This window comes from Chaetodon trifascialis, chromosome 9, assembly GCF_039877785.1.
Source record: "Chaetodon trifascialis isolate fChaTrf1 chromosome 9, fChaTrf1.hap1, whole genome shotgun sequence".
Classification (NCBI taxonomy): domain Eukaryota; kingdom Metazoa; phylum Chordata; class Actinopteri; order Chaetodontiformes; family Chaetodontidae; genus Chaetodon; species Chaetodon trifascialis.
In genome coordinates, this window is record NC_092064.1 from 8,311,980 (window position 1) to 8,336,622 (window position 24,643).

Genomic DNA, 24,643 nt, shown 5'->3' on the forward strand with positions numbered 1-24,643 from the left:
CATCTTGTCAGTTAAATATTACTGTTACTACAGAAACTTCATTTCATTTGAACTATTTGTTAATATTTGAAAAATCAAATACGAAAATAATTATTTGTCAGTGTTGTCACGATACATGAGCAAATCTTGCCTCCCCTGAGAGGACCGCTATTATTTTTCCACCCACGTCAACATGGCACTTGATTAAAAAAGAAAAAAAGAAAGCAAAATGGCCAGTCTGATTAGGAATTAAGGTCCACTCAGAACCTCAAAATAGCACAAGTTAAGGGTTTCACACTTCTTATTGGTCTTATTGAATCTTAAAGGTGTCAGTATGCTCAAAACTTACATTTTGTCCAACCACAAAAACAATTTGTTTGAACCACTTTGAACAGTTGAAGGTGGGGTAAAAAGCCTGTTGTCATAGAGGGGGGGGGGACGTGATAATTGTTTGGATGGTAAGGCATTCATGGTGCTGCACAAGCAGTAAATAAAAAGTCATTTAAGTTATTGTCGGAAAAATGAAAACAAAATTAAAAAAGTGAGAAACTCAAACCATTGCCTACTTTCTCACTTTCACACACCAGTGGCCAATCGCTGGGGGAAGCAGGTGTGCTTGGGCTTTGGGAAGCTGTAAAGATTGTCAGATACAGGCCTTCAAATTCCGAGTTCGGAGACATGTGGGAGGAAAGGGTTTCATATGCAGCTCAACTACAAAATGAAACACTTGGGTTGAAGCATACTGAAACATTTAAGTCCACTGAGACTTGCTTTTGATGAAGGACCAAATAAATAAGGCAGCAACTCAGACTACAGCATGCTTCCACACTCATATTCCACAACAGGTAACTCAGGTTCACGGTCAGGTCATGCTGAAAAACTCAGACTGAATGACTCTTCAACTGAAAGCACATTTAATATTCAGTAAGTTGTAAGCAGACTTCTACTATTTGTTTCTCTGAAAGCTTCAATTAGCAGGGGAATAATATCTGCAAATGTCAGACAAAGCATCAGAATAGAGTGCAGGAAAGCCACAGAGACAATCAGACAGATATCTGATTAATTGTTTAATGAGCAATCCAGCTAATTAGCCATGGAAAGAACACAGTGTCTCAGCGTCTCATTAGGAAAGATGCTATGTCTTATTAAAAATCTATGGGTGGGTCAGGAGGAGGAAATGGTAAATTCTTTGATGTGCTGCCATGTTAATTGCACTTCATCTTTTATCACATCTGAAAATAACATTGGTGAATACTGTGACTGTGAAATGTCTTCATTTGTAATATCAATTGACTGTTTGGTAGACGTATGTGTGACTCTGCAGTTAATTCAACAGCAATGTGATAATGCTCTATGTGGTAATACCCTGTGTTTGCACATTATGAAAAGATGGAGAGCTTCTTCATTTGATGTGAACATCCATTCTACATACATTTCGACCTGATGGAAGATTAAAGTATAGAAAATAGCAATAAATTAATAGGGGACTGTCTGCTTGTAGGCAGGATATTTCTCAAGAAAATACAATTATCTCCACTGAATAAGGGAGGAAGTCTCCTAGGACCCACAAAATGTAATAACTACAATAACCTCGACTGATTTGTCCCCTGATCTAAGAAAATAAAGAGTGATAGAATCTTGGAAGTGGAAATAAATTGCGCAGAGCAAATCTCTGGGGTGAATAAGGAAAATGCACTGTTTGTAACAACAGTAAATGTCAGTAGTCGCAACTGTGGGCAAACTTCACGCTCATGCTACGAGTGAGGGCCTGCAGGCTCTGCCATGACCTGAGACATGAACCGGCAACTACAGGGACTCTGATATGGGAGCCTAGCTGAAAAAAAACAAACAGCTATTCTGCTTTGGTGAACACACATAAATGCTGTGCCATTTCATTCCATAAAGCTCCCAAAAACACCAGGTAACAACACCCCAAAACCATCCATCTGACTTTTACCCATGCATGCAGCTCAAATGCCAAATATCTACAAAAAATAAATTAAAATGAAAGAGAGTCTGGTCTCAGTGTTTGAAACAGAAAGAGAAAAATCACAAAATGATCAAGTGCATGATGGAGACGGAGGTCAGCTGATACAATATTATTTCATATTGATTGAAAGATCAACGGGATCATGATCAAAGTCTAAACCAGATCATAGTATTCAGCTCTCCCTGGACGAACTGCCAGGGTAACGTGATTGAAGAGGTATGATTGAAAATCTGTTGCCATGGAAATTCTATTGAAGCTCAATCTCTCCTTCAGTGCTTTGGTTTGGTGCTGGATCAAGAGAGAGAGAGAAAACCAGGTGACTGCAAAAATCAAAGAACAAAGAGGAGAGAAGAGAATTTAAATTAGAGATGAGAGGAAGCCTCGGCAATTAACTGGCAGTAATGTCACCTGCTGTGTATGGAGAGCAACTCAATCATGACGGATGAATGGGACTATATGTATTGTCTGAGGAAACAATTAATTACAATAGAACATTTTATGCATCTTTGTCCGTGCCTGTAGGAGAATAGAGTAGCACTTCCTGCATGTGAAGTGTGTGCTTCACATGTTATCTGTTTAATGAAGTGTAATGAAGACAGATTGGTTAATCTTGTCGAGAGGGAATTGATTAGAGTGCATGTAAACTATCTGTGCGCATGCATGTGCTCGCATGCCCATGCCCGTATGCGGTGGAGTTATATCTATGATGGGTAAGAAGTGTGCAGGCTTGAAATGGGTTGAAGGCACATTTCCATGTTTTTCAGGGAGCAGTAAGAGCAGTGACTGATTCAAAGTGTGCACATTAGAAAAGCCCCATGAATCTTGGCATTACACTATATTATATCATCGCATTTTTATGCTAATCTGGAAAGAAGGAGGAGAGTGGGTGGCAGAGGGGAAAAGAGTAGATTAAGCAAAGGAAGGAAAAGAAGTGAGCATCATTTTTTGTTATATGCACATATTTTTCCAGAAGGATATTAGCATGCTAACTTGCTCATAATGACAATGCTAACATGCTGATGTTTGGCAAGTGCAAAGCATACTATTTTAATTTAGTGTGCTAAAATTTCCCAATTAGCACTAAACACAAAGCACAGCTGAGGCATGTGGTCATAAAATTTTGATTGTCAAGATCACCACCAGGGGATCACCTGAAGCCATTAGGATTCATCCTACGTGCACAATGAATATCTGTGCCACATTTTATGGCAATCCATCCAAAGTTTGTCAAGATACTCAAGATACTCAACACATGGTCACGGTCATGGTCACACTAGAGGAACGGTTGGGTTATCACCAATGTCTGTAGGGTTTATCCTCTGGGGATCTCCAATATACCAATATGGTGGACCAACCAATAGAGCCATTCATACAACCACACCTACCGGTCATGATACAGCCGATAGCTCTGTGCTGCAGCTGCTTAAGCTAATGTTAACATTAGCTTCACGCACGATTTCCTTCACAACTCTGAATCCTGGAGGTCTTGATTGAGAACTTTTCATTGTGACACGTAAAAGGATGATCACTCAAATGAGATTCGAACAACGTCTTTGAGTTCCATCCAAAACCTGCAGACCAAAAGCTTACATCAACATGAAGCAAACCTGCCATCATTGTTTTTTTTAATTAAAAACACACAACTCTCTTTTACCATTTCTCATTTCTTAAACATCAAAAGAGGTAGAGAGCGATGTTCTTCCAACTCGCAGAACGAATCATGAAGCTAAAGATGACTAAGCTTATTCACAACAATTGACAGCAACTGAGAGCTCGTGAAATCAAAAGCTGCTAACTTGCTGGAAACTGTGCTACAGCGTACTAAGTCTTGCAATGAAGAACAAATAATCACTGAGCTAGTAAATATAGATCAACAGATAGATAGATGGATAGAGAGATGGACAGACATTCTTGACTTGGAAACTGCTGTAAGTGAAGACTTTTTGGCAGCAAACACTCTTTCTTACATTCCTTTTGCTCTTTCTCGCATTCACACTTAAGTACACACACATATGGTGCCTCTTTCACCTGTACATCTACTGTATGAATGCAGGTCAATGTTTGAACAGCTGCCAAACAGCTGTGCTTTTGCTGCACGTCTTTGATTACATTTCCATGGTGTAGTCTTTTTCTCCAACTTTTCTCCTGGTATACTTGGAGTGGGGGCACACAAGTGTCAGTAGCCTTTAGCTATACTAACAATAGAATTGAAAGAAGGAATAGGTAGCAAACTACATTATCTGTTTCCTACTCTGAAAACAACATTAACTGGAGGAACTTGTGGTCGCACAAGGTGTTTTAGACCATTGAACTGTGGAGTTTCTGCAGATAAAGCATCCTCCTGTCAAAAAGAAAAACTCATCTTTCTTTTAACAGAAATGCTCTACTGTGTGCCATCTCTTGGTTGGAGCTATTGTGATGTAATAAAAATGCAAAGTGTCATCATTTGTCCCCATTTTTTGGTTGTTCTAATTTTTTTCAAGAAGTATACAGTTTTAGGGGCTGCATATAAATGATCATCAGAGAGAACTGTACGACCAGCCTGCAAAAATCCTTTGACTAAACTACCTTTGCTGAGCTGCTTGGTGATTGGAAACCATTTCTTTTTTTTTAGAAAGCATTCTGTCATGAGCTGTTGAAAGGTAACATGTGACGTGGGAGCTCGAAATACTGTGGATATAACCTCTAAGAGTCGGACATGCATGGAAGAACCACTCTGCTCCACTCTGACACTGTAAATGGAAACCATGGAATAATTGTGAATTACAGGAAACATCTTCGAATAACTAAGTTATACAGGTTGCATTACAACTGCCTACAGCTGAGAAGTGATAGCTTAAACGAAGCAATTCTGCCAGCTTGTCTCCACAGCCATTACCATTTGAAGACTTATGAAATTTGTTAGAGAACTAGATGAAAAAGTCAAAGGTTTATGCCTGTCCTGGCTGAACAATGACAGCACGTTATTTTATATAAGATATTTAAAAATGCTCTTTAAACCCGCCCTTTCTTCGACGCGTCAAATTGCTTTTCTGCCATTCTCTCATTTGCCATGCAGCCTGTGCTAGCCATGCTGAAGAGACATATAATTGCTGTCTTTTTCCACACATTATACTGTTGAAAGCCCTGTGGCCTTTGGGATATGCAACAGCAGGCTTTTGTAAGTGAGTTGGGAAGAGCTGAGAGGCCTGGAAGAAGCACACTTCTACAAATGCCTGCTGGATACTCATTTGCATTGCACTGGCAACTTTAAGTTTCTGTGAACAACTACAAGTTTTCCATGTCAATTACCCTGTAGGAGTGAGGGATAGCAGTGGGATGGGAGCACCAACACACGTTCTGTCGGCCCATACATGCTCACGTGCCCCCCACCACCCAAAAGCAAGAAAATGGACAAGAGAGGGGAAAGAGAAGGAGAGACAGAGGAGGAGGTGGAGGGGTGAGGGCTGTGAATCACAACTTCAGCTGGCAACTGGATGGCGCTCATTTACATATCCTCATGCATCATTCATCAGCATCACTTTACCACAGTGCGAAACATTACATTTATTTTGCAAATGCTAATTTATGTTAAGCAGCTGATTTGAGAAACTCCAGGTGGAGTGCAAGAAGTTGAGGAGCATAAAAGACCCTGCAACATTTATTTTCTTTTGTCTGCACGAGTGTGACAGTATGTGTGCTGGTGACTGTATACGTGCAATTACCCATCCCTCCCCTCTGGACCTTCATCTGTGTGTACGGGTGTGTCTGTGTTTGAACATATGTGCATTTGTGTTTGAACAGTTGGTCCTGGCTTTATGTCACACGGCCACGAGGCAGGTATCAGGAGTCCTGTGATCTGAATGATGGGTCAACACAGAATTACTGAGTAACTATCCTCATCAACACATTCCTCACGGTGGAGATAATGACAAACAACTTAATCTTAAGCTTATGTATGACTGTACTGACAGTGTGTTGCCAAAACTAAATGCACCATGCAATGCAAATATCCTTCGACAGGGCTCAATACCGCTATCTTAAAGGGGTGCTGCACTCAGAGTTCCAATGCATGAGATTTCACTGTCAGGCCTTGGTTTTAAATGACATATATCATTTTAAAGCAATGAAAATGCATCTTAAACATTTATACCTTCTGGCTGTTTAGGAAAAAAAACACTGCATTGCAACCTGAAATGTCTTTATTCCTTTGAAATGAAAGCACCAAAAATATCCCCATGAGACTCTTCCTGTTAATGTGCTGTTTTATTGCCTGAATTCCAATGTCGTATTACACTTGGCAACAATTATGTGTATTTGTAAAAGAGATCCTACATGAACAATATCTTTTCAGCAGGCTGAGGACAAAAGGAGAACTTCCACTTCTATTCACAAGCCATTTGCTGCCACTGCTGCTGGCGGCGCAGAAAAAACACAGGTGTTGAGCCAAAAACAAGACGGCTGTTTATTTGCCGCTTCTTGAGCCGAAGAAATGATACGCACGGCGGAGCGGTACAGCAGTCTGTTCTTCTGAACGCTGTCATTCCTCTCTCTATCTCATTTTCCCACTCTCTCCTTCTTCTTCTTATGCCTTTGTTGTTTTTTGAGGCAGCTTCGGTGTGGTTTCTCTTTGTGTGGCAGCACATTGTATAGCGCTGTATAACGTTTGGTTGCTTGTCTGAGGCTTTAAAAGGAGATTAATTGTTGATAAAACAGAATAGGGTTTAGTGATTGAATTCCCATGAAGGGTAGTTGCGTTGTCTGCTTTCTCTTACACTTGGCTGATAAACGGATCGAGCCTATTGTTGTGGGAAGACTTCTCATTACTGTCTGGATAGATTCAATGGGCTTGTGTTTGTCATCTGCGCTGCCTCCTTTTCCTTTCTCTGTCATGCATCCTTCGTACACCCACACTTCCTCATGTCAGAGCCTCACGCTGACAATGAGATAAACTCAGAATTATGTTGAGTCTCTGCATGTAAGGCTTGAGGTTTGGCTTCGGAGGATGAATGTCGTCAGAAGGTGCAAATGAAGACAGACCTTACAAGGATGTGTATGCATATGTGTGTGCATGTGATGAGATGTGCTGCCAGCAGGCGAAGGCTCTACCCTTGTCACATGTACGATCATGACTCTCAGTTTTATTTAGTTACTGAATGTAGCACCTGCATAATTGCTTGTACACCACTCGTCTCTTGCAAAAAGACCTCTATTCTATTCAACTGACACGTGTCTTTGCTTCATGTCACACATGTAGAACTGTTTAACTATATCTTGCTCTTATAGAGCTTTACCAGTTTCAGATCCAATAATATGCTAAGATATTAGGACTGCTCTTTGGCTTTTGTGAAAAATGTTTTAAGATGTTGAGATATTATTTGCAGTGCTGTGAGAATAGTCATTACATTTTACAAAAGGATGAGAATGGTTTGACAGTTGAGTTAAAGTTTTATGAGACAAAAATTCAGAATATAATTTTGCAACTTCTTCCTTAAAATATTGAACTTTTTTTTGTCCAACTATTAGATTTTCTTTCCTCAAACAGTGGTCAGTATCCTAATTAGGGAAGGTTACACTGTCTGCACACAGATTGGAAAAATATAAGCAAACCGTGTCTGAAGCTAATTTTATTGGTAATTAGCAGTTTGCGATAATGTTTCTTCTATTTGCAGGTTTTATAATTTCTTGCGATGTGTTCTGTTTAAAACAATTTTTTTTCCAAACAGCTACAGACTACAGTGTGAGAATTGTTGACAATAATTATCAGTATTCAGACTCATTCAGTGCTTCTGTAACAAACCATGTATCTCAATCTGAAGGCTATTTATGTGCCAGATTGATCTCAACATGATGATTATTTCATATTGTCTCGTTACATCAAGAAATGCCCTTCATTAAATTGTCCTCATTGATGTGTTCAGCTCACACTGCAGGTTTCAGCTCAAGCCCATTATAAAACACTACATACACAATACTGGAGGAGGAGCATGCAAAAGCTCTTCTTGTGAGTATAGTCCATATTCAGTTCTCTGAAAGATGTTGTTCCTTCAGGAGTCTCCGGAACAGCTTCAGTCCTCCTTCAGTCCTGATTTTAGAACATAACTGCGAGCCTGATCTCTTTCCAAGGGCATCAAATACCAACGCTTTGCCATGTCCCTTGGGGTCTCATATAGATGCACAGGGTACCTTGTGCATCTATCTATCCATCCATTCCAACTTCTTACATTTGCAGACTTTCTTGTTCTTAAAACATCACCTTTGTTCTGAGCATCTAATATTACCACAGATGGGTGCACAGTGTCTCACACAGATGCTGAAGGGTACCTTGTGCATCTGTATGAGATGCAGAGGGGCCTGACAAAGCTTTAGTATTTGATGCTCTGGGAATGAAAATTTTTACTAGAGAGATGGACACCTTTTTCCCAGCAGATTCCCTCATTTGTGGAAGACAGCACTGTCTAACGCATCACTCCTGTAGGTGAGCACTTAGGGTGAGTTCTGGTGGTTGCAAAGGCCTTAAAGCATTTGTTATATTTCTCTACTCATTTAGGTTTTTCCTTTCATTTATCACCTGTTGGGAGCAGTATGATCACATTATTTCAGTACCTTCCACTGAACAGCTCTACTGGATCAACAGGGAGCTTGCTCAAGGGCATGTGAGGACAAAGTGAGGAGGCTAAAACAGAGAGAGGACCACAAGTTTCCATTCTCCTCCCCTGCCTCTATTTTCTCACCTTGTGCAGGGATTCAAACCAGAAACCTTCAAATCACGAGTTCGCTTCTCCTTCAGACTACTGCCTCCCTGAGGGGCTGTGTGACTCAGGCCTGTTGAAAAAGTGCTTATGGACCGGAAAAAAAGTGCTGAGTTTCTGTACAGTTGTGACTTTAAACAAGTGTGAGTTCCAGTGTTCAGCCGGCCCAGCGGTGACTACACCTAATGAGGCTGGGCAGACACAGGGCAAGCTGTGCTCATGATGTTCTGTGCTCTGTGTGACAGCAGACTGATTTCAGACCAGCTGCTGATGGTGCTGATTGTAAACAAACAAGTGAACAGTGACAGTCAGCAGATCTGAGACCTGCTGAGAGACAGATAAGCAGCTGTCTTCTCTTGCTTCCCAATGGGCTGATGTTGAACTGATTGAACGCACATGCACGCACGCACGCACGCACACACACACATCCATGCACACACACATATATATGCACACAGCTGGAGACATGGAGCGGGAGGTTTGACCTGGGTTGCTCTGACAAGAACCTGTCACCATCTTACACTTCACTCCCACAATCAGCAGGCTTGTCAGCTACTCTCTGTCACTGACAGCTTGGCACACACTGATGTGTGTGTGTGCATGTGTGTGTCTCCTGCCTAATCTGCTCACCCACTCCTACTACATGGGAGTTATGCTACTGAGGCACCTATGTATCTCCACTCTTGCCGGCTCCACTCCCCATGAGAGCCAGAGATATTTGTGTGTGCATGTGTGTTGTGCTGTGCTCTCTAGCAGCATGTCTCTCCCCAGACAGTGAGATGAGGTGCAGAAAGGACAATTGAAGTGACTGTCATACTCTGCTGAAGGAAGAGATGGGAGGATGATGGAAAGAGGAGGAGACAATGAGAGTGAAAATGAGGGAGAGGAAGACAGAGTGACAGCTGAAGACGGATAGACAACGAGTTGCATGGAGGAAGAGGGAGAGAGCTTTCCAGACAAGGTGACAGTCCTGGGGAGACTTTCCTGAGCCCGGTCTTGGAGTGTGGCCGACACAGCCGAGGCCGGCGTAGGAGGGATGTCAAGGGCACTCAGCATCAAACCTCTAAAAGGCTGCCTTGCCAAGCACTGTTATAAAAGGGTTATGACTTCAATATTCAGCCGGATCATATAGCGTAGGAGCATGGGCTGTGGTCCAAATCAATTCATTTGGACAGATGTCTTTGTTGCAATGAAACTGTTGTGGTAGATTCATAGCTTACCATTTACAGTTAGCTGAGGCTATTATCCAGAACACCTTAAAGGGTTCATTGTATTGCCCAAGGACACTGTGACAGTAAACATGGCTGCTGATAGACAGGTAATTGGTATTGAGGAACTTAAACCATAGATATTTTGGTTACAAGACACTACTCACAGCCATTCATCCCCTCAGCCGCAAGGGTGCAGCATTGTAAATAAGGCAAGGCTTCTTTATGACTTGAATTTCAATCACCAGTATCTCACTACTTTCACTGCACGCTCCTCAGATGTCCAGATGTGCGTGTCTTTGCTTGAGTGGGTCTGAGGTTCACTGTGGTTGTCCTCCCTGGAGTGCTAAATGACTGACAAACTCTATTACACCAGAGAGGTGAGAAGATCTCAAATGCATAATTGAACATTAATTAACTACTGGAGTTACTATAACTAATGATAAGAATGATTGCCCATCTAATGAAACTGGCCGTTTGCATACTAATACACTGTTCTGTTCTGTCCTGTCCCTCTCCATCCCCTGCCTGTGTCCCTCATCTTCTTTCTTTCTTTCTTTCTTTCTTTCTTTCTTTCTTTCTTTCTTTCTTTCTTTCTTTCTTTCTTTCTTTCTTTCTTTCTTTCTTTCTTTCCCTACCCGACTCCCCTGAGGATAGCATAACTTCCATCAGTTTCTCCTCTTTCCAGCTCTGTGTGAGTCCTCCTTGTGTCATGGACCACCAGAGACAGCCGGAGGGAGTGTATTTTTCATACTTGTCTGACCTCTATTTCGGTGGTCTGAGAGTCAGTGAAGGATTCCTTGCTTGGCCATGGGCTCCATTTCCCCCCTTATCGTGCCCGACAGGGTGCTGCCATTCTCCTGGCCTCCCACCACCCAGGAGCTCCACTCTACCACCTCTAGCAACTATTCTGGGAGAGTTAAAAAGAAAACAAGGGTGGACTCAAGCTGGGAACCAGCCAGCTAAACAGATCAACACCAGCATGCTGGCAGGTCTCAGCACATGCATGTCACACAGACAGTGGAGCTATTACACACACAACTGCAACACGTGTGTATTTATGCTCTCTCTCTCTCTCTCACACACACACAAACACACGCAGACACACACACTCTGTACTTCTCCCCACCCCTCTCTTTAATCTTCCTTCCATCTCCCCATCCCACTGGATATCCCTTCACCTCTGCTCTCCTCCCCGTCCCTCCATGCTCTATTGATCATCCACCTCACAAGTCCAAGCAATGAGTTATTCAGTCAATATTCACAGTAGCGCCCACACAGAGGTTGAACAGAAAGGGATCTAACAAAAAGTACAGGCACTACAAGATGGTGTGCTACCTACAGAAAGCCCACCGTCTCAGACAGGTCAAACAGATGCCCCGCTGCTTCTGTGGACAATATTACACATCGTGTCTGCTTCAGATCTTCAAAGTTTCCCTTCCTGGCTTTGGTGACCTTGGTCAAAGGAACCTATTTAATGAGACACCCAGGTAATGAGACATATGACGGGTGTGTTTGTTTAGTTAGTTCTGTTGTCTTTGAGCTTGTTATCATTGTGAACTGATTGGAGCTCATATCAGTCAATATTTTCACACTCAAATTTTATGCAGGCAGTGAAGAGGAAGCATAAAACAACACTTTTTCTCCTGGGGAAACACAGTGATGAGGTGAATCAAGGGAAAAGCCATTAATGCTTATTGATTCATACAAAAAATATCTCATCAAAGACAGGGAGGTGAGTTAGCAGACTATTAGGCTTAGATAACACTGCAAAAAAACAACAGCTCTTTGAAATTAAAGGACAAAATACGAATAATTCCCTGGTAAAAAATGTTTAGAACATTTTGAAGAATATACTAAGTACACTTTTTTTTCCTTTTTGTCTCCTTCAAATATACTTACGTGTATTCAAGTAGTCGTTTAATACCACTAGAATAGTACTTGAGTATACTTGAAGTGCACCAAGTGAAAATCAGGATTTGTGAACATTCAAAAAACGCTTGCAGTGCAACCGTATCATATCACCAATGTGTTGGAAATAAACATAAATATACTTAAAATGAAGTGAAATTAAAGAACACTTTAATTAAGGATGCTCACTGTGTACTACAAGGGACTTGAAAATAAGTATTCTTAAACATAAGTATACCTTATTACTATTAAAAGTATTTGTAATTTAGTACCCTTTTTCTTAAATACACTTCAGTACAATTTATAATGCACTTACAATAAAGAAAAAAAGACTTTTTATATATATATTATATTATATTATATTATATTATATTATATTATATTATATTATATTATATTATAGCAGAATTTAATTAGAACTTAATGACATCCATTTAGAAGTACACCTTTTAAAAGTACATGTCAAACATACTTTGGATTAAGCACAAAAAGTAAAAGTGAACTTGTAATGACTCTTCTATACTTAAATTATATTTCTAATACACTACAGTGGACTACTTTTTGACCTGGGTTGGAACTGCACTTAAAAACAAGATATGATGGCTCTATTGGCAGGATGACAGCATTTGTCTGTGTTCCAAAGCAATTTCAAAGGTGAGGAAAACATCGTGGTTTGGAGTAAAATCACTATTTTGTTAAGGTTAAGGGACCGTTGTCTCTGTGGTGACAATGACATCACTTGGTAAAAACTAAGTTTGGGGAATGGGCGCGTTATTTTGGCCGATCCACATCGACCTCCACCCTGTGGAGGCTTTGTCGCTCTATAAGAACATCAGCTGGTTTCTTTTTTTCACTCCTGTCATAATTCCTGCAGCTGGACGGCTTTGGACACATTGTTTTGGCGCACTCACTGAAATGACTGATGCTGTCTCACAAAGCCTTCATGAAAGAAAGGGTTAATGATTATGCACAGTTCCATTAAGGCTAGTATTTGTGATTGTGGTAATTGTTACACTTTGCTTGTTATCTGCTTTGGCAGTGTAAGCCAAGCAACACATAAATCCCTTTGGGTGAACTGGTGCATGTAGCACTTTAATGAGCACCTTGTTTGCTCTGCCCACAAAAGTCCACATCCTTACTCATAATGAAGCATCTACTGCCTCATTGTCATCTTGGATCATGCTCAAAGGGTTGTAATATTTACCAAGCCACAGTGTTCCTCATTTCATCTGATGGCTCAGCACAGTCTCGATACAGCAGGTCCAGAAATCTCTGCCTCAGACCTGCTCTAGCAATGCATTATGAGACCTCGGGAAAATTCATTCAATTCAGTCCCACAATCCCTTAATTACAAATGTAGCTCAGTGATGTGCAAGCAATAACGTGCCTGCCTTCTCCTCTCATTGACAAACACAAACAGTAGGCCTTTCTTTGATGGAGTCTATCTATACCCATATCCCCAGCGCTGAAAATGCTCTTTCTATTTATCTCTCAGTCTATCTGGCAGGCCGTTTTGTCATTAAGAAACCTAACACGTCAGTTATAATCTAATTAGCTTCGTGATAACTGAGTGAGAGAGGCAACAATAACAGAGAAATAAGATTGTGCAGAGAAAGAGCAGTTTCAGCCTGGATGGCCCCGTAGGAACAAATGACAGACGTAATCACCGCGGACACCATGAGAGTCCCTGCTATTAACTATCTCATAAACAAATCCTCGGATGGAATACCAATTTAGACAGCTGGACGAAAATGCTCCACGCCAGCGTTGGAGGCATCATTTGTCACTAAGGTTATATGAATTGTATAAGATTGCTTCAGGTTTTACTGAACCCCTGAGAAAAGAAGTTTAACAGGCAAAACTTTACAACAGGCATATTCCAGAGCTGGCTTGTTACAGTCTGCAGTTTGATGACTTTGGCTTGTTATACTCAGTTTGGTTTGCTGCGTCTGGAGTTTTTACGGTGTTGTCAGTTTGACTTAAAACATTTCTTTGCCGGCTCCTTTAGCCTCTCCTTTGGCATGAAGTGCTTGTTGAGCCTAAAAACATTTGAACATAAGATTAAACAATGGCATCACCTGCTTGGGTTTACGTCTGTATGTTAGTATATGTATTTCAGTGGGCTTGCAAACACTGTGGTTATATAAACTTGCTGGTGTGCTTAAATCTGTGGCTGCAACTAATGATTCTTTTCATTATCTATTAATCGGTTAATTGTTTTCTCATTATCTGATTCATTGTTTGGTTCATACAATGTCAGAAAATGGTATAAAAATGCCCATCATAGTTTCCTAGAGCCGCCTTCTTTAAGTGATCTGTCTGTCCAAAACCCCCAGTATATTCAGAATATTTTTCTGGAAGACTAAGAGAGCCAGAAGCTGGAAGCAGACAATTTTGGCATTTGTTCTTAAAAAACTACACAAAATTCAGAAATCATCAATACTCAAAAGAGCTCCAATTTAAATTTCTGCTTACAGACAATTGATGAATCAACTAATCATAGCAGCTCTAAATGCTGACAAGGTAAATCATCAAACTAATATGTTATTATTAGGCCATATTCACTTCATTTTCTTCCTGCAACATTCTGGCCTGGTCTTCTTAACAGTTAACAGTCACATAGACAGATGGGAGCTGGGCACTGTGCTTTTTTTTAAGGAGCTTATTTTAGTGATTTGTAAGAAAAGAACATTTAATCTGAGCAACCACAACAAAGAGGAGGTGGGGTGTTCCAACAGTAACAACAGCACAGACAACAAAAGGCTGGCACGTTTGCAAGTTATAGACAGCAGGAGCTGTTTGATTGGTGGACGGAGCTCTTTTGTAAATGCATTAGGTGTCAACATGGCTTTGTTGAGTTTGTTCTTCTGTCTAGGTCACGCAGATTATTTTTCTTTACATCATTTCTCATGAAACACCTGAAAACAGTGCACTTACAGTATAATGAAGCTATCCAGTGGAAAACACCAAGGGCTCTATTTTCGATTCCACCGCCAGCGCGGCGTAAAGTCAGGCCCACTTTGCCGATGGGGTGTGGCAGCGCAGACTTTGGTATTTTCGTGCACTGTGCTGCCGGCGCATCTCCTCCTCCTTCTCATCTCAGTCCCACCCAGCGGCGCAACTCGGAAAGAGGGAGGGGAGAAGGCGTGGAGTGGGTTTGACACAGCCGAGTCAAATTTTCACCAATCACAGCAGCTCCTCGCCTCACCTTTAAAAACGCCGCTGGAGAGGCGCATGGCAAGTTTCGAGGATGACTCAGACCGCACAGGAAAGTGTCCGACGCCCAAACTTCTCCCAGGAGGAGACTGACGTCTAAATATGTTTAAATATGAGGTCCTTAGATGGTAAATCCTCGGCCTCCTCCTCCTCATCCTCCTCAAAGCAATGATGTACTCCATCTTTGTAGATAACGTTAAGCATTACTATGATTACAGTTGTATTTGGAATGAAATGACGTGGGTAACAGCGGACAACATCATCACTTACGTTTTTTCCATGCGTCTGTCTCTCTCTGTCTCTCGAGTGCTCTGAGATAGATGCAGTATATATGCTCTGTAGGATGTCACGGCTGTTTCTGGTTGGCAAGGCGACCTTAACTGATTAGTTCTCATCCCTGTTTCACCTGTGTACATTCGGTCAGGGTGAGTGACCATTACACGTGCCGAACGCGCTTGCGATGTGGTCAGATGAGATACGGATCAAAATATACAAATTTAGGTCTGATTGTATGTGCTGACTCAGACAGCTGCATTGAATCGTGGCTGTTGCTAATAATTGATCGCAGTGAAATGCCAGACACTGTGGAAACCTGACTGTGAGGTGTTGGTGATGTGAGTGCAGTGGCGGTGTGCCGCTGGTGCACAGAGTTGACCAGGTCTGGGGTGGCGAGTTTTCAGCGCACTTTTGTGCCGCCGGGGCAGACCGAAATGGAACGAAAATCCAAATCCGGTGGCTGATTATGCCGACACCTCCCCCTACTGTGCCGCAACGCCCATCCTGGCACACCTCTGTGCGCCTCGGTTTACCAAAATATTCAAGTGCGCCGTGCGCCTGCCTGCGCTGCATGAAAATAAGACTGTGCGGGGTGCTCAGCCTGCGCCGCGCCGGTGGCAGAATTGAAAATAGAGCCCATAGTGTATCATCTGTCTGACAGAGCAACATCTCTGGGTGGCTCTCATTAAGGCCACTGGTGGATAATAACTAATTACATTTACTCAAGCATCATTTTGAGGTACTTTACTTGATTATTTCCATTTACTTTTTACCATTACCATTACATTTTTGACAGTAAAAGACAGTCTATACATACATAGTATGTGTATAGTAAAACACATTGTTAAAGATTAAGCTGGTGCTTTCCTGTCTCTTTGCCCTGTGATCTCTTCCTGGTTGTGGCTCTTTGACATATATTTAAGATGTCAATGATGTCTAAGTTGTGAACAGTTCCACAAAAGAGACATTTCCCCTCTAAACTTCTCACATTGTTTCATTTCAATAAATGTTGAGGTGCACAGGGGTAAATGTAATCAATAATTCACAATAACATTGGAAAGAGTCCAAAAACTGACAACAGATCAGACCTGTACTTTCTTCTTTCCCCCCATTGATCATATCGTGACCTCTCAGAGTTATCTTGTGACCCTTTGGAGGGGCTTGATCCCTTGGTTGGACCCACTGGATGATACTGCCTGAAGTATTTTAAACCAGCCCTGAGTTGTTTTCACTTTGATTTTCACGTTTCACTTTTTTATCTGGAGGACTGCTGTCTCACATAGCTTGAAGAAGATATAATAGAAGATTTTCTGTATGAGTGTGTTTGTATCTGTGTGCTGTCTTGTGAGAATGAGTTTGAGCTCCTGACAACTCGAGTGTGGACACTTGCTAAATAAAGTGATTTTGGCAGGTTCTCATGGTTAAGTCTTTGGCATTAGGTTAGAATTAGGTTTGAACTAAGGACAGGTAGCGGTCAGGGTTAACTCAGAGTGAATCATGTAGTCACTGGAGTGTATGAGTTCCATTGAATTTTCACACATTGGTGCACTGCAACATGTCCACAAAGTTGCCAGGCTGAATATGAATATGCATGTGGTTATGCAAGGATGAGCTTCTGCCAGATTTTGGCACTCGAGTCTGTGACTCATGCCTGAGTCGCAGTCTAGTTACAAATTTGACATTGTAAATACTCTTGATGAATTTTGTTTTGTCAATCTAATCTAACCTAATCAGAGTGAGCACCTGCTATCAGTATTAGCCATTACAGCTAGCCTTGACCTTATGGCACTGCTCTTCTGGATGCTTAGATGTTCTGAATGAGTGGATTTTCATTAACTCTGTTTGAACTGTGATTCACAATGTGTTTGACTTTAATAGTCAAGTGTTTTGTTTTTTTTTTCAATTTGCTTCAAGTGGCAAATGGTAGCCAGCTGCTAATTTGAGTCTGTTTTAAGACACAAGGTAGCTCGAATTATTTGTCAAAAGATGCAATACTTATTCATTGGTCATCTTAATTTCTGTTTTTTGTTTATCTACCTAGATTGATGACTCTGCTGAGCAGTAAATCAAGTTTATTGTTGTTTTATGTGAGTGAGATGCAAGAAGCTAAGAAAGTAATGTCAATAGTGGTTGCTTTATACCCTTATAACTATATATATAAAAAATCTGGTTCATCAGCAGTGAATTTGTGAAAATAGCCAATTTTTCTATGGAGACTTGAGCTTGATCCTCATACTGCAGGATTGAGTCTTGACTCAGCTCTGGATAAAAGACTTGAGTGCTGACATGGACTGGCATTTTATGACTCAAGAAACATCTGAAGTCCCAGCAAATAGTTGGGAGCCTCGCTAGCAGAGCGAAGCGGCGTTACCACCTAGGCAGGCGAGGGCGTGAAGCACCACATGCTGCCAGACATCATTATCTCTCTCAGCAGTCCCCCACACGCTCTCGAAGTGGGTTAGACTTATGGATTCTGGGGGAAAGACACCCGCAGAACAACAACGAAATAACAGAGCCAGACTTTGGTGTGGGACCCCCATCTCTGAAGTCACATGTGCCTGTGTAGACTTACAGGTTCCGTTCCTGCCATGATGCTGACGGGATTTTCCTTCTGTCACACTGTTTCAGTAAAAAACAAAAACTTGTCAAAGATGGTCTGCCTACTACTTCGTCAACAAAACATAAAAAATGGGAAGAAGAAGAGGAAGAAGAAGAAGAAATTGTACAGAACTTGTAGAGGAGTAGTTACTAAAGCCCAGTCCATGGCAGCTTTAAAAATCTACTACTGGCTATTGCTATTTCCTTCCCTCTATATCCAGGTGTCCATCCATTTCATTGGAGCATTAAACTTACAAAGAAGCTTCACCTACAGTAACTTTGCTGCCTATCTAACTTTGAGGGCTTCACTTGACTTTTGCAGGAATAAAATGAAGACTTTCAGCTCTGTAAAGCAGCTAGTCTGATCTATATGGCTCCCAGGCTTTGTCTGAACATATCGCTCTCCTTTAATGCAAACAGACAAAAGAGGCAAATACACCCATCGACGCTGTTCAGCTCTGATGAAACATGTCTGGAGAGCTGACAAAATGACATAGTCATTTATAAAGACACATAAATAGAATGGCTTTCAATCAGCACAAGACTGTTCAAACTGAGATGTTGTCAACTAGAGCATCTCCATCCATCACACTACAAGCTAATCGGCAGTGGGAGACATCATTCTTCCCCCTGAAATTGGATTAAATCCCAAAGCAACAGTATTGGCACTATCTGAATGCAAATATATGGAGAGATGAACCAACCCACAACATATGCACACTTTGACAGCATGTGCAAACATCAACATGGCTATAATACATGAGAACCTACTTTCGAAGAGACTCTTCATGGTTAAATAAACACATGCGTACTAATGCAAGGCTAGTAACTCTTTCTGTGAGTGTTTATTTCACAAAAATATTAGTATTTTTATCTGTATTCACATTTTGCTGGAGGAGAGCAGGACCTACATGGGGAGTTCATTTTCTGTGTTTTCCACTGCATTTATACTCATATTTGCCCACAAAATACAAAATAACAAGACTTAAACCATGTACTGAAATTCAACCAAAAATAAAGCATGATTTGTGGAAGAAGTTTAACAGTGGGGAAATACAGGTCAAAATTGCACTTGGTCATATCGTGATATAATGATGAAGAATTGTATATAATGGGAGGAGGCACACATTAATTTAAAGTTGGTCTGAAGGGTCTATAACAAAAAAGAGAACCCCCAATAAAAACAAGCACATGAATGCATTTTTTTCTTAAAGGAGATGCATGCTGTGGGAGGAGGTCCAGATGATAAGACATTTGAAGGGTCTGTGAAAAAAAACAGTTTTGACAAAAATGTTTACAGTTCTCTTGGCCAATTTGCATGCACCTTAGAGATGGCCCCTATTACAGCTTGTCAGTTTCCCATCCACTGTCAAGTTGCACACACCACCAGGGGCTCTATTTCTGACTCCGCTGCCAGCGCGGTGCAGGCACGGCGCAAAGTCAGGTCCGCTGCGCTGATGGGGCGTGGCAGCGCAGACTTTGGTATTTTCGTGCACTGCGCCGCCGGCGCATCTCCTCTTCTCATCTCAGTCCCACCCAGCGGCGCAACTTGGAAAGAGGGAGGGGAGAAGGCGTGGAGTGGGTTTGACACAGCCGAGTCGAATTTTAACCAATCACAGCAGCTCCTCGCCTCACCTTTAAGAACGCCGCTGGAGAGGAGCATGGCAAGTTTCGAGGATGACTGAGAATGCACAGGAAAGTGTCCAACTCCCAAACTTCTCCCAGGAGGAGACTGACGTCACTCAGGTCTCATGACATCCGTTTGTATTACTTTGCACACCCGTTTGTATATACTGTTTATTTTTTCTCAGTATATATATATAGTTCTATATTCTGTTCTATATTTTGTGGTATATTTTGTTTATATATATATATATATTCTCAATATAAATATTTTGTTTTTATATTTGCTTTTTATGTATATAGTTCTCTCACTTTTCTTTCTTTTCTAATTTTATTCTAATTCTGTTCTTGTAAGGAGCACTGCAACAAAAACAATTTCCCCTCGGGGATAAATAAAGAATTTCTGATTCTGATTCTGATGTCTAAATATGAGGTCCTTAGATGGTAAATCCTCCTCATCCTCCTCAAAGCAATGATGTACTCCATCTTTGTAAATAACGTTAAGCATTACAATGATAACATTTGTATTTGGAATGAAATGACATGGGTAATAGCGTCTCTCTCTGTCTCTCGAGTGCTGTGAGATAGATGCAGTATATATGCTCTGTAGGATGCCACGGCTGTTTCTGTTGGCACAGCGACGTTAACCGATTGGTTCAGGGTCAGGGTGAGTGACCATTACGCGTGCCGAACGCGCTTGCAATGTGGTCAGATGAGATACTGATCAAAATATAGAAATTTAGGTCTGGCTGTATGCCGCTGACTCAGACAGCTGCATTGAACTGCGGCTGTTGCGAATTATTGATCACAGTGACATGTCAGACACTGTGGAAACCTGACTGTGAGGTGTTGGTGACGTGAGTGCATGACTCCGCTGGTTTACAAAAATCCACTTGCCTGGCGGTACGCCGCTGGCATACAGAGTTGACCAGGTCTGGGGTGGCGAGCATTCAGCGCACTTTTGCGCCGCCGGCGCAGACCGAAATGGACGAAAATCCAAATGCGCCGGCTCATTATGCCGACACCTCCCCCTACTGTGCCGCAACGCCCATCCTGGTGCACCTGTGTGGCTCACCTCAAGTGCACTGTGCGCCTGCCTGCGCTGCACGAAAATACTACTGCCAGTGGCGGAGTCGAAAATAGAGCCCCAGGTTTCAATATCAGAATATGCGGTGACGAGTAGGACACTCGATGAGCTGGCCAAGGCCAAGTCTACTTTGCAAATCTACAAGTGCAACCATTTGTCTGGATACATTTGCAAAATTCTTACTATTATGTCAAAATTTGGCAAGCTGAAGCCTCATCCACTCAGCTAAGCATTTATCATGTACTTCAAAACCATTGTCCTTGAGCGCTCCATAACGACTGCTTTCTGTATGAAGTTTGACAACAGCATGTGTAGGCGACCCCACAGGATTATAGGTACCAGTGGAGGTGGATTGTGATATGGAGTCATCGCATTTCTACAAGTGGCTGTGTTTTGACACGACTGAATGTTACTACCTTCGACTGGATTTTTATTTCATGTATATATCTGTGTTTTGGAAATTCATGTTGCTGGCTGCTAGCAGTTCCTGTTGTCACTGTGCAGGCAACAATCACAGAGCTACTTTGATACTGAAGAAACAAATCAGAATCCTTCACTTCCATGTTCATCATGAGTGGATATCCTGCCACCCCTGTAAAGAGTGATTTCTGCTTATTGTTGCAGTGCGTGAAAAAGTGGTGTGATATTTATGTCAAATTGTAAAAAACACAGAGCTAGCACCAGAGCTAATACTCTGATAATAATAACTAATAAGAGAGATTTAGCTTCTTGTAATTGCTTAAAACAATCCAGTGAAATTCAGACGATGATGAAATCTGGCACGCCATTGGCCAGACATCGAGACTGACACAAATGATAATCAGTGCTGATTGGATGATTCTTACCTGAGGGGTTGAGCAGCCGCCAGGTGATTGCAGGGTCCGGCCTGCCACTTGCCAAACAGCTGAGTGTCACGTTACTGCCCTCATTCACTACGATGTCCTCTGTCACCTTGTAGATGTTGGCTGGAACTGGAGACACAAGAGAAATGACATCAAGATTCATGAGAGTGGTATTATTTCTGAGTATGAAGAGCAAATCATGTTTTATCTCACACAGATCAAGATCAATATAACTTCTACAGTGTATATAACTACAGTGTTTTGTTTATCCTTTTGGAAAAGATATTTCCACTCAACAGAATTATGAAAGGTCTACCATGCCAGCTGCGTTGCTCCCATAACACCCCTTGCCATCTCTTCATAGATACTATTGGCAATAAACAGAGGTTAAATGCAAACACAAGCTGACCTTGATCGTCTCATTGAAAGGAATACTTTAGATAAGCTTTGGAGAACCTATTTTCCAACTGCTATAGCCCTCAGAGGTACTTACAGTAAACTTTCTCAACCCAGGATCCAAATAAGCAATTTAATCTCCTGCCCCGGGACCTGAGCTCATGAAAACAGATTGCCTCTCTTGTCATACCGGGACCCACCAGACACTTGGCACTGAATCTGGGATCAGACACATACTTTCAGAAAAGTAGGCTGAAATTTAAAGGTGAAATGTGGATCCTTTCTATCTGTTTGTGTGTGACACTGATGTTCAAAGTAACATGGAGTTATTTCATCTCAACACATTGGTTAATGATCATCCTGCCTCGCGATCACCATCTACTCCTGCCTAGAGAGAGCGAGGGAGGAACCTGTACTCTGGCGACAACTCAGATGAATTAAGAACGTACATTTGGTTTTAAAACGAGTCAGCAGCTAAGGTGCAATCAATCATGGAGGATATAGAGGGCATACATCACTGTTTTCACAAACTGTGAAGTGGTTGGGATGAGGTATTGCATATACAGATACAGATATGAGACCAGAAAAACAAATAATGATCAATGACTTCGGTATGTGATAAATGCGAGATGCATAATGCAGGCACAAGAAGAAGTGTAACTTTATTTTTCTCTTCTCTAAACCTGTGATTTGTGGATTTACTATTCTAATTTCAGGTATGCGTGCATGTGTGTGTGTCTACATTCCTGTGGGCTCAACACACCTTACTGTAGGCCATGTTGTCCCTTGTGGATTAATCATTCCTAGCTACCCACTTTCTATTCTATTCTGTTCTATTTCTATTTCGTATTCTATCCAGCATTTAGGTGAGGCTTAAGCATCAACCCACAGGTGTATCTGCATGTCAATCAACATGTCGCCAGCGCTGTTTCTTATGAACAAAATGACCAGCCTCTGCTTGGATGTAGTTTTTAGCAATCCAAGCCACATCTGATTATTATGTCTGTGATAAACGATCTTGTCAGTCAGAGATATTTACTTCATAGAACTGACCATGAGCGAAGGGTTGTACAGTCAAAGTATTCTTTTGGGGGAACTCTCAAAGAATCCCTGCAGTTGCCTTAATGAACGTACATGAAGATTCAATTCTTGTTAAAGCAAAAATATCAAAACTATAGCAATAGTAATGAAGAGAAGTGCCATTTGTTGTAATGTGAACCAAAGTGCTTCTGTTGCCTAAACCCACCTTCTGGTGTCACAGCACTGCAATCTGTACACCTGCCGTCCACCAGGACCACATCCCAGAGACTCCAGCATGGTACATAAAATGTAAGGCCTCATTCACTCAAACAAACATTGACTCTGAACATAATCCAGGCAGTGATTATGTTTGTCAGCGCAAGCAATTATGAATGCAAATTTGTTTCATATAAACTTTTATAGGAGACAGGGTTGCCTTGTAAACTAACTTCATGCTCCACATCTGACACCTTGTGATTTGACAAATGTCTGCATTTTTATTGGTGAACCAAAGTCCCAAAAGTCTTACCCACGATACACCAAATGTTTCTTCATCCTCTGATGGTCCTGGCTTTTATATGAAAAATAATATATACAAAAAGGCGTAAGGCTGCGATATTCACAAGCCATCTACCTAAGACGTGACATGGGATACTTCAGCCTGTGATATTTTGTGCAGGTGCATGTTGCCATGAACACGCAGACTTGTGATTCTAGCGAAGTCAAAAATGTTTAAATTTTGAGTTACTGTTCACCAAATGCAGCCATACGTATGGTTCACTCGACCTGCATTCAGCACCTGCTCTGTACTGAGCACATTCACATCAGCTTGTCATTCATAAGACAATTTATACTCCTCAAATATCCTTGTGCATCAATTAGACAAAAAGAAGATAACGAGCTTGCTAAATCACTTTCCTTTTAACTGTTAATTGCAAGGTAACCCTACCAATATCTTGAACTGACCCAGGGAATAATAATTCTTTGAAAACCATAGGAGGTGTTCCAAACAAGAAACACTGACGTTATCTAGCGTTTTCATGATATTTTACCCAATTTACTGCACCTTTACCTGCACACAACCAATACTTCACTATATCTATGGCCAAAAAAAATGAAAATGTATTTTTTAAATGTGCATAAACATAAAAATGCATCTATTCTGGAGAGATGTTTGTCCACGATCAGCAGATCTTAGAATGAAGGAGGCGAGAGCTGCACACTTTTAGCTCATACTTATTGCTGTTTTATCTTTGAATGTGATGAACTTCTACCTTTTGTGATTCTATACATAATGCAGTTTTATTAGTACACGACTTAAAGGACACCTAGGAAAAGATGTTTGGCTTTTTCATTTGCTAACTTAGAATATTGTATTTAGATTTGAGTAATATTGCTTGGGATGTGATAAGTAATTTAGAAGACTTTCTTAAAAATTAAAACACATCAAACACGTCTTCTTCAGTGCACCATGCTTTATTCACCAGAAGTCTTGGGCTCTCTTGCCTTCATCAGTTTGAGACTCTTTCCACTTTGCTTATATACAACTGTATATTTCATTGATCGGTCGTGGCTGATAAATCACCGTAGAAATATAGATGACCATAAATATAGAATATATAATGCAATAATCATCAATGGTAAAAAGCTTGCATATCAAGTTTTCATCATAAGGCAATAGATTTTGTATCCTTGCAGCCTCACTCTTCAAACTAATTCACATTCAAAACACAGTATGCTCCAATCCTTTCCATCATTTAACATTA

At 41.3% G+C, this 24,643-nt stretch overlaps 1 protein-coding gene across 3 annotated transcripts in view; it reads right to left on the reverse strand.

The window, feature by feature from the left end:
• Positions 1-24,643, reverse strand: part of lsamp (limbic system associated membrane protein) — a 434,254-nt gene that overhangs the window by 18,469 nt on the left and 391,142 nt on the right. For all 3 annotated transcript variants that reach the window (XM_070970756.1, XM_070970757.1, XM_070970755.1), the window contains one exon: positions 21,465-21,590. In XM_070970756.1, coding sequence (XP_070826857.1) covers positions 21,465-21,590 — 126 coding nt within the window. The remainder of the gene's footprint in view (positions 1-21,464; positions 21,591-24,643) is intronic.